We start from the raw sequence: 11,119 nt of genomic DNA, 5'->3' as shown, positions 1-11,119 counted from the left end.
TATATATACATATTTATAAGTCATAAAATAATTTAATAAACACAATGTAACAAATCCTTAAATAAATCCATGCCTTAGCTTTATATACGTAAATATAACATAGAAGTTGTAGAATCAAGGATTATTTCCAATTTTCGAAATATCGCCAAATAGAAAATTATAACACAAAGAAGATTATAAATAGAAAAGCCTTTAAATTAAGCTAGAGATTAGAGCTGGTGTCTTAGTGTTTAATAATATTTCTATATATTTTCTAGTTTCTGCAAACTACACGCTGATTAGAATAGATTAAATAGAATTAGATATTGTCGAAATTGGAATAACAATATTACTTATTCAAATGATGCTCAAACTTAACGTTGCTAAATTGATCATCTTTAAACACTAAAAAAACTTAATGCAAAAAATATCATCTTACATAGAAAAAATAGCAAAGTTTCTAAAAATTTAATTAAATATACATCAGAAAATAATAGTATTGGACTAGAAATAATTACGCAGGACGCTCAAGCTGCTTGCTAAAATGTCAAAATTTTTTGCAACATTGCTCGTCATGTTTTTACATAATTATTTTGACGATTCAACAAAATTATTTTCAGATCTGTATCTAGCTAAATTTTTAGATACTTCTGCAAAATCATTCTTTCCTTGCAGAAAATTATAAAGCAGAAAATTCACTTTACTTTAATATAATTTAATTATTATCATATAATATTATAAAGAATTCAGTTTCGTACTGAGAGAAAAGTGTGTATACTAAATTTTAATAAATATTTGTTTGAATATAGTACTAGTTAAACATTCACTAAATGTAAACATATATTTATTTGGTACAAAATTTGATTTAACTATTATAGAAATATTTTTACAATTATTTTCTATAAAAAATATTTATATTTTTATAGTAGGTACTAATCAAACAATTATTTATTCAAATTCATTGCACTTCTCTCAGTGTAGTACAAATATGTAATTTAAATGGAAGCCCTCTCCCTAAAAGCTCCGACAATTTAAATTATTGAAGCGATTAGGTGTTTATGTATATCCTGGCGTGACTAATGCGATCTGACAAAATCCAGTGATCGTTTCCCATGAATGAAATCTGCGATGTTGATGCGGCGCGAATTGAATGGAGCGTAATAAAAATTGACGATGACGTTGCTGCGACGGGCCGACCCCGTTTAGCTGTACGAGATGAGAATCTGGGTTATCGTTGACCTTAAGTGCATTGCAGCTAATCCTAATGCGATTGCGAGAGATGCTGCGATGCTATCCAGACGCACTTTCCAGCCGCGTCGATCGCATTTGCGCTCAGCAATTTTTATTCCCTCCCTCCTCCCCCCACCCCTCCCCAAGAATAAGTGTTGATTACAAAGTAAATAAAATATTAAGGCGCACCCTCCCGCAGTCTGGATTTCTGAGAAAAGAAGTGTCGCCTCCTCGTCATCACACGCGATTAATCTTCCTCGGTATTTGCTCTAATGCATCCAACTGCAGTTGCATACGGGTCTACCCACATCCATTTCACTAAGTTCGGTACGTTTTCATGGAGTCATCACGGAGGAAAAAAACCCTCATAAAAACTTAAATTGACGATCCATTACGTCCCGTCGCCGATAGATCATAGATTTCTGTCTAAGAAAGTAAAGAATGAAAATTTTGTTAAAATCAGTTTTCGTTCCATCAGTAAGCGATTAATTTATAATTCGAAACATTCAACCTCCTTTTATAAAGAAACATATTTCTATTGCTTTCTTCGTAGTCCAAGCTAGAATTATACACTTTGCTTGTTCTTCTGGGTTATCGTTATGTTTATTTTAACGCAAACAAATCCTGGGAAACGCGGTGCCAACCGCTCTCAACTGACGTCATCCCAATTAAAACGCGTACATACGTTGACATATATACGTTAAAAGTAACTAACCGCGGGATGGTTTCGAGCGGGTAATGAGTGGCAGCTGATGTTTTTAACTTAACTTTTGCTCTTAGAGCTAATTAATAAAATTGAGAAGAAATCCCCATTGTACCGACACTCGTCCTTCTCGGATATTTAACAAAAGTCCTATTATTCGCACACTTTCTGCCCCCGATGCGAGAAAATACCGACTCTCATCTCGTCTTATCTCGTCAAATGAGAAATTGTTTATGCAAAATCTCTTTATAAGAAATATATGTAAGTCGATTTCGCTCGTATTTCTCGCATTAAAGCATAATGTGAACGATGAAGCGCGTCACGCGCTCCAGATTTGCGTCACGATTAAAGGTGAAATTTGCACGATTATCGATGCGCCACGAGGCGAACCCCCGCTGTTGTAGGTGAGAGGATGTGACCGACAGGAAGTTCATTGTATATGGCTACACATATAATGTTGCATGCCGGACGATCCTGCATATTCGACGTAACATCAGGCTCGTTGCACGAGAATCCGGGAAATCCCGTTCGACATGTATTTTGAACGATAGAATCCGCGTTACTTATTTCACGCCAAAATATCATTTTTAGAATAAATATTCTTCCAAAATTTAAATTATCCAATTAAAAGAATCAGAATTTATTGAACTACCTTTTCGATTTGTGCCCCAAGTGTTTTCATCTTGTTTAATTACATAAATAAAGTTTTTTTGCGCACTTTTGTTTAAAATATTATTAGTTAGTGTATTTGAAAATATTTTGCTGAAATATTTACAATAAAAATTTAACTATATACAGATCTGAAAATACTTTTACTAGATTAAAATAATTATGTAGAAAATTCAAACGTGATAAGTAATACTAAAAAATTTTTTTTAATTTTACGAATCATCTTGAGCATCTTCATTATTTGAATAGTCCAAAAAAAAAATGTATTTAGCTAAAGCTTTTTTTAGAACTTCAGCAAAACCGTTAATTTCCGTGTATCCGAAGATTTAAAAATATTTATGCTTGCTGATATTAGTACAGTTTACATTATATGGTGACGTCAAAACGTTGAAAAGGAAAATATCAGTGTAACATCATCTCTTTTTATCACTTATCCATAAGTATTTGAATTATTTTGATTATTTAATGATACGAACGTGATATTGTTGCTTTATTTCAAGAAATACATAAATAGACATCGGATTTTTATAGACATTGCAGATATTTTTTGCAGACATGCACAAAATATGCAAATTTACAAATATGTAAATATGCAGTTTAGAATGCTTTTATAACAAGACAAATTTCTATTTTTACTTTTCAATTTGCTTTCTAAAAAAATATGAAATTGCATAAAAATCCGATATCTATACATAACTATGTAATAAAATTGTTTCTTACAAAGATACGTGCTGTTATAACGTATGCTGATCTAATGTGCGCAATTAATGCGTAAATAAGTATACGTAGTAAGTGTAAATAAGTATGTATGTAGTAAATACATAAATACACAATAATTAAAAAAGATAAACATATTATTATTTAGACAATTTTTTGGATATTAATAATTAATTGTAATATTAATTTAAATTGTTCTTGGAATTATAATATTTTTTAAATATTTGACTATAATAATTTTTCTAAAATGTTTTTAATGTATACTTTAATTTTTGCTTATATAATTCTTTTTAATCAAATCGTGTATTTAATATTTAAATATATAATTTTTTAATTACAGTTCTACAAAATCATTATTGATGACTAATTAATTTTAAATATTATTTTAATATTTTAAATATTAATATTACATAATTAAAAATCTTCTTTTTCACGGCGTATGGTAATTCTTGTTGATATAATTTTTCTTTTGATCAGTTACCTGTATTGATATTATAATATATTTAAAGCCGGCGTATTAGAAAAATCATATATCTTCAGCAATATCGAGAAACGATAAATTATTTATTACGTTAAGTATTAAGAATTATAGTACTGACTCGAGATTAGAACGTCAGGGTCGACGATCAAGAAATGAAATGTTCTTTGGATGTGTTATGCAAGCTTAAGGTTATCTTCTAAGCATCACCCTGAGAGATAACTACTATCCTTACGTGTTTAGTAAATAATACGAGGGCATTATTTTTTGTATCATTTTTAGTCTAGATGAGACTGCTTTTTAAATATTTTAGATTAACAATATTTTTCAACATAAATAGCATGTAAACTTATTTTGTAAATAAAATTCTCTTTTTAAACAAAAAAAAGTTTTCCCCATAATCTCAAAGTTTCTTGTACGAAAACATATCGATGGAATTAAAGATTTTGTGATAGTAACATAATCAATAAGGTATATAGTATATTGTGTAATTAAAAGATGCTATATTTATCACAGAGGTTAAACGTTTGATAACTTAAATTGGATACAAAATTTATTTTAAGTTAATCTTTTTAAAGGAATACATTTTTTCCGGTTTACATACCCTTCAAAATTGATCTTTTAAATTTGAAATTTAATGCAATAAGTTCAAAGAGCCATATTCGATTAAGACTGATCTTGCTATCTAATAATATTGTTGCTTTCAATTATATAATTTCTCATTCATGCAACCTGCGCGTCAATTATCTTTTATTAATGAGAATTATAAGAATTATGATTAGAATCTATAAATTATTACATATTTTACGTGTAGAAAGAAGTATTCGATCGAAATTGTTATTATGCGATAACTTCCTTTCTTTTAATCATTTTTTTTTTTAATTATTTAAAAACAAAGAGAGGAGGGAGACGATTAGTAAGAGAGAATGAGTTATACATTATAGATAAGAGATCGAAGAAAGTGATTTTTTTCTAGACCACGCTTCTTTCTTTATCTGTGACGGCGGCGGGATAATTGATTCGTTAGCGCGCGGGTGAGGAAGGGTTGTGAGAGTTCGATGACTTACAATATCGCACAACTGTCATAAGCTAATTAGTAAAAATTAATTCATCACCAGCCTGCGCGCGGCATCTATTCATTGCGAGAAATAGAGTATCGTAATATATAAAATTGCAGTGACTTTAATGATAAAATAATTAAAAATTATACGAAAAGAAAGATATGGTTTATTATACAGTCAGAAATATTTAATTATGAGCAATATCATCGTAATTATCTTTGTGTGATAGGTATGTGTATGGTTGACATGACTTATTTACTTTGATATGTCGACTACATCAATGTAATTATACGTGATCTGGTTGTGGCAATCAAAATTTGTTTGGGGGATTATTTACTATGGATCAGCTATCTATCTGTATAGTTACGTCTATTGATACCACAGTACAAAGCACGATGTGTGTGTGTGTGTATGTGTGTGTGTGTAATAGGAATTAAATGATTAATAAGAATTAATTTCTTAAATTGAAATTTATAACGGTTTTTATGCTCCTTTTCCTAATAATAATTAATTATTTAAAAAATTATTGTCTTATTTGATATTACATTGATTTGTGAGGATGATACCTAAATCAGAAGAAACGTTCAGATTGCACACAAACTTGAGCAATGATTTAATACCAGAAGACACGTTGGCGGTGCACTTTTTGAGGAGAGTTAAATTGATAATTGGTACCAATTCCGTTCTCGTCAATTGTCAAACGCATTGATTAAAACCTTTTTCATGCCGAGGTCTTTCGCACGCTGTCGCAATGGATCAGTTTATTTTGCTGCTTGAAAGTAATAAAATAAAAGTAACGCTTATTGCGCTATAAATATATTTTTTGCGAAATTTAAGCGTGAACAATTTTTATTTTATAAAAGTTTTTTTCGAAATTTTCAATCTCAAAAAGCAAACACAATACAAAAAATGTATAAAGTGTGCATACAAAAAGTTTCAAAAATTTTATTCGTGCTTTTTATTGACGTTTTCATAATGTATACTTTATAAATTAATAAGATTATATTTGTTGGAAAAAATAATGAAATATAAATTCTAAAAATTCCAATCACACAGAAAAAAAAGAAAATATATTATATTATAAACTTCAAAAATTCAGATCTCATAGAGTATATGTTATGGTGTGCGATATGACATGCGATCAGTCATAATTCATGTAATGAACAATAATCCGAGTCGGCGAAGGCGGCGCGCAAAAGAACGACGTTTTCGTCCTTCTCCGTAAGAAAGGGATTAGATAGCCCTATATCCGTTACGTGCTCGTCTTTCATCCTCGACGCTATGCTTATGGGCTGCCATGATGCGCCGTCGTGTAGTTAAGTTAATTAATGAATGGTACAGTCGAGCTGGAGAGTGGACTTAAATTGATACGTCCTTCGCCGCTCGCGCACAGCCATTTTCGTGTCGCCGACGCTCGGTTCGCAGCTGGGGATGCTTGCGATATCAAAATGCATCGATACTGCTCCTTTCATTCTGAACACACCTTTTGGCATCGTTATTTCATTTTCAATAATAAATATCCGAAAGAATGCAGAAAATAGAAACGCTGCATTGTTAAATCTTATACTTTCTATTTGAGTTATTTTTAACCCTTTAAATTGCCACTGTTCTCAATATATCCTTAATGGATTTAAACAATTTAACTCAAGAACTGTATTAATTTGGCTAACATTTAGTTTATTTACTAAGTGCACATGCATTAATAAGAACGCTGTTTGAAATTAAGTAATTCAACTACAGAAATGGATTAATTAGATGTGGTTTTTTAAACTACATATATATATATATATATTTTATATTAAAATAATACTTTTTGATTCATTTATAAATAAAAAATAACAAAATGTTATTTCAAGAAATTGATGTAAATCTGATTCTTTAATTTTTAACAACGTGGCTAAAAAATTATTAAAATAAATTTGAAATATCCTATGTATTTTTGTGTATATATTATTTGTATATATATTTGTTGCTTTCTCATTAATATTTCTACTTGATTATCGCAATCGGTTGTTGTCAATGCCGCAAGGTATCTATGCTTTTGCTGAAAATGGCGGACAGCGTTGGGGTACTCCTGATATTTGAACGAATGGAAATTGAATTCCTATCAAACCTGAGCACGTCTACTCGAAGTAAGTACATGATTTTCTTGCGCTTCTGACAAATTGACAATTCGAAGGGAAAAACTGAGTCACGACTGCAAGGATACGCTTACGTGCATCGCATCATCAAAGAATGCAACTAGGTCGCCGGAACGACAAATCAACTCATCGACATAGATTTCAAGAATCGCGAACACAACACTATGGTCTTTAAATATTCCTCATTAATTAACACGTCGCGTCAACGACAATACCCGTACTCGACGCGAAAACCGATTAGACGGCGAATAAAAAGTTTGATGAATACGCAAATCGTCATTATACATTTATCGAGAAAATATTTACAAAATTAATAGTTTATTTGTGATAATAGCAATGAAATTTATATATTTTGTTAAAAAAAAATTAATTCTTTTAAACGGAAGAGTTTTAAGTCATTTTACTTAACTTGGAGAATTAATAAGATTAAATTTTTTTATAATACTTTCTTTTATATTAATAGAAAATTATTTTTATTTATTATTATATATTATTTATGATAAATAAATAAATTATATTAATAAATAAAAATATAAGCATATATATGTAATTAGTCAGTTATATTTAGCGCGTCTTGTACTTATAATATTGTATTATTATTAATGTTCTGTCCGAATTAACAAAATTGTGTCTCAAGAAATCTAACGCGCGTTTTTACAATAAGACAGTACGATGTGTGTTATATTCATAAACAATATTGATGAACGCGACGAAAAATTCTGTACATCAACATCGTAATCAGCTCGTAATTGTGCAAACAATTTTGCAAATTATAGGCTATCCTATTATTTTCGATGTACACTGCATACCGAAATCGAATAAATAAACTGTCACCTCGTTTCCAAAATCGCTGCCTGTTATCAGTTCTCATTTCACTTGCGCAAAAAAAGTATCGTTTCGTTTCTCTTATCTCAGCAAAAGTAGATATATTCCACATTGAAATAAGCGAGTTGCAATTTGTTTGTAACATTGTTTCCTCAATATTTTACATAGCAGTAAATAGACTCGAACAACAGAATTACGGATATCGTATCAAAAGATATCTACCATTTCCCAGGGGGAGATAATGCTCTTCCTAAACACTACTTTTCCTTTTGACGCGTAAAATCTTTCAACATCTTCGATTACGAAAATGTCAACTGTGTTTAGTTTGACTGTGTCAACTTACTTCAATATCAATCCCTTCTTATCACAGAGAGATTTCTTACCTGCGTGAGGTCTAAGTCCGGACATTTGGAAGCGCACTCCTGCTGAAGGCTGACCGGAATGGCGCGATCCTCCAGATCCTCCGGCAGGAGCGCAGTGACCGCTCCTACCAGCACCAGCACCTTCAGCAGAAAACATCCCGTTGCTAACATAATAACCCCCTCCCCCCCCGTAGATCCTCGCACACGATCAGCTTCCGCGTGATTTTCTATCAGCGGTTCAGCTGCCGATAATCATCGCTCCTCTCGATCTTCTCGATGACTCTTGAATGGCTTAATCGAAACGATACCTCCGCATGGTCCCTTGACAGATCGAGACGCGTCGCGACGCTCGTCGTCGTTACGTGCCGTGGAGGTCACGTGTTGAGCGATCGCATCAGCAAGTGCGTCGGAATTGCGACCAGATTGGCCACTTCCGCTAAATATCCGGAGAAAAATGGCGGGGCGACGCCAGGCGTCCCGGAGAGCGCACGTTGCGCAGTTATCGTGAGGAAACTCGACTCGTTGCTTACGGATTATTTAAATGACAATAGAATTCGTTTATTTGGTGAATACACAGACGTCTCACCACACTGAGAAAATTGTTCTGGTTGTACCAACAAGAAGTACAAAACAAATTTCTATCATATGAAGAAAAATTCTGATTCTGTAATTGAACTTCGGGTTATCTCGACTAGAATGTTGGACAGATTTAATTATCAATGTTCGATTTGTATCTTTTTTTAGTTGAACCTACCAGAATTCCAATTAATGCAACGAGATTTTCTTTTCAGTGTATTAATTCTTTCCGCGTGAAGAAAAAAGTGTTTTTTGATCGCGTTTTCCACGCGCCCGTTTCATGAGACGCGAATATTTATCTTCGAGTGTTATTCTCTTCGGTTTTTCCTCACGATGCTTCTCACGATCAAATTATGGAATTGCTGATAGGCAAATAATCGCAGTGTTTTTCTCTTTCGACGGGAGTCGATGACGCGGGGCGACGCGTGTGTATCCGGTTGCACAAGGCGGTAATATACGCTAATATGATCAATCCTCTTCCGCAGTTTCTTTCAACGTTCGACCGGCGAAGCGATAAGATCGGCGGGCAACGAACGTTGCTCGAGTAAGTTGTGCTGATCGAAAAACTGCGTCTTCGTGACACCAGGCACAAAGTCCACTTTGATCGATTTTAGCACTGCGAAATGTTCTCTGTACCCAAAATCACACCTTGCATTCTTCTGGTGCCGCAGAACGCTTAGGATCCTCCGTCACTCTCTCTTTGCTTTTCAAGGACAATTTTTACTATCAACTCCGCGCAGATCTTCGTTAGACGTTTCGTTTTGCGAAATCCCGTGATTTTATCACAATCGTTTTTTATTGCACGTTTCGGAATCCGCTGTTCGTTCCTGGATACGGTCTGTGACGTTCGTGTCACGCGGTTTGAGCCGAGCGGCGCGCAACGCGGTCACGTTGGTTGGCGAGCATAAGAGCAACTGACTCCGAATGGCCACTCCAGAGTTAACCATCCCCCACCGCGCCGTCAGCACCCTTATCTGCCGTGCACTCCGGTTGTGGCCAATTCTCCTTGGTGAAGGTATACTCCGCGCTCAGAACGCGCGTCTCTGTGTGGATGCCAGCAACTCAAAGGAGGAACGATCCGAAGAGATCCGTCCATTCGCGCGGTACCAACTACTGACTGGCTGGTCAATTGACAGATTGACCTGTTCTTACTATCCTCGTAAACTTTCATTCATCCATTCGCACGTGCCGCTAGCTAGCCGCCGATAGTTATTTTCGAGGATCTCGAGATGCTTAATCTCTAAATGTTTTATGAAAGGAGAAAATCTCACTCCAAAAGACTGAAAATTGAAGCCAGTCTTGAAAAAAGAATGAAAATATTTTTACTTTCGAAGAGTGATAGATTTTCACTCTTTAGGAGTGAGATTTTATTTTTTTGGAGTAAGATTTCATTCTTTTGAAGTAAAAGTTTCGAATGAAAGTGTTACATTTTCAATTTTAAAACAAAATTGGACCAATGAGAATACTTTCAATTAAGTCAGAGCATAATCTAATTATGTATTCCTATTTTCGATTATAGTAGATCTTGGTGCTTAAATATTTCAGTGTGAATTTATATACATATTCAATTCAGCAAACATCCAATTCGCATGCCGAAATCTTTTTCATCAGTCTTGAAATGCAATCGTGAACAGAACTATAAGTAGTAATATCACATATTAAATTGACAAACAATTTAATAATATTGATGCTAACATCACATAAAAATATTAATAGTTTAATGTTAATGTAAGAATATTAAAAACTGTAAATAATTATTGCGTAAAATATTATCTCAACTGGAATTTAAACTCGGATCTCCTGTAACATTTTCATACTTTCATGAAAAGTGACTTTAAATCAGCTTTAAAGAGATCGCCAAGCACAGATCAAAAATTAAATCTTAAAATCTATATTTTACTTATTTTTCTATTATTTCGTATATTTCAGCAAAGCCTTAAATATGAATATGAATTAAATGAATATGAATGATTAATCCAATAACAGAAGTAACTTTTAAAAAATATTAAAAACTGTTGTTTCTTTCGATTTGAGATAAATAAATATATTTCTTTTACAGCTAGATGATTATAATGCAAAGTAAATTTTTCTCTAGAAGAGCTTTTCAAATATTCAGTTGCAGACTGCAAAGCAGTAATATTTTAAAATAACATTTAACGCTACGTATATTTCCATTAAGTACTCGATGGAAACTTAAGCAACTTTGATTCTTTAGTTAGTTCTAGTCTAGTTTAGTTAGTTCTCACATCGATATAAAGTAAATTTGAACGCGAACATCAAACGAAATTTTTTCGTGTAGACCTTTCGAAGAAGCAAAGAAGATCGCTCTAAATTTGTGTACTTTTGACGCCTAGGACTTGTTAATGATATCCCTTCAA

The 11,119-nt window shown here is 32.8% G+C and overlaps 1 protein-coding gene across 4 annotated transcripts in view; it reads right to left on the bottom strand.

Annotated features, from left to right (window-relative positions):
* LOC108755064 (proto-oncogene tyrosine-protein kinase ROS) overlaps nucleotides 1-9,640 on the bottom strand; it is a 38,209-nt gene extending 28,569 nt beyond the window's left edge. For all 4 annotated transcript variants that reach the window (XM_018497815.1, XM_018497817.1, XM_018497816.1 and 1 more), the window contains exon 1: nucleotides 8,187-9,640. In XM_018497815.1, the coding sequence (XP_018353317.1) occupies nucleotides 8,187-8,336 (150 nt within the window). In that variant the 5' untranslated portion in view covers nucleotides 8,337-9,640. The remainder of the gene's footprint in view (nucleotides 1-8,186) is intronic.
* Between the last annotated feature and the right edge of the window lie 1,479 nt (nucleotides 9,641-11,119).

This window comes from Trachymyrmex septentrionalis, unplaced genomic scaffold (assembly GCF_001594115.1).
Source record: "Trachymyrmex septentrionalis isolate Tsep2-gDNA-1 unplaced genomic scaffold, Tsep1.0 scaffold83, whole genome shotgun sequence".
Taxonomy (NCBI): Eukaryota; Metazoa; Arthropoda; class Insecta; order Hymenoptera; family Formicidae; genus Trachymyrmex; species Trachymyrmex septentrionalis.
The sequence above is the reverse complement of the archived record's forward strand: the minus strand, read 5'-3'. Positions and strand labels throughout refer to the sequence as shown.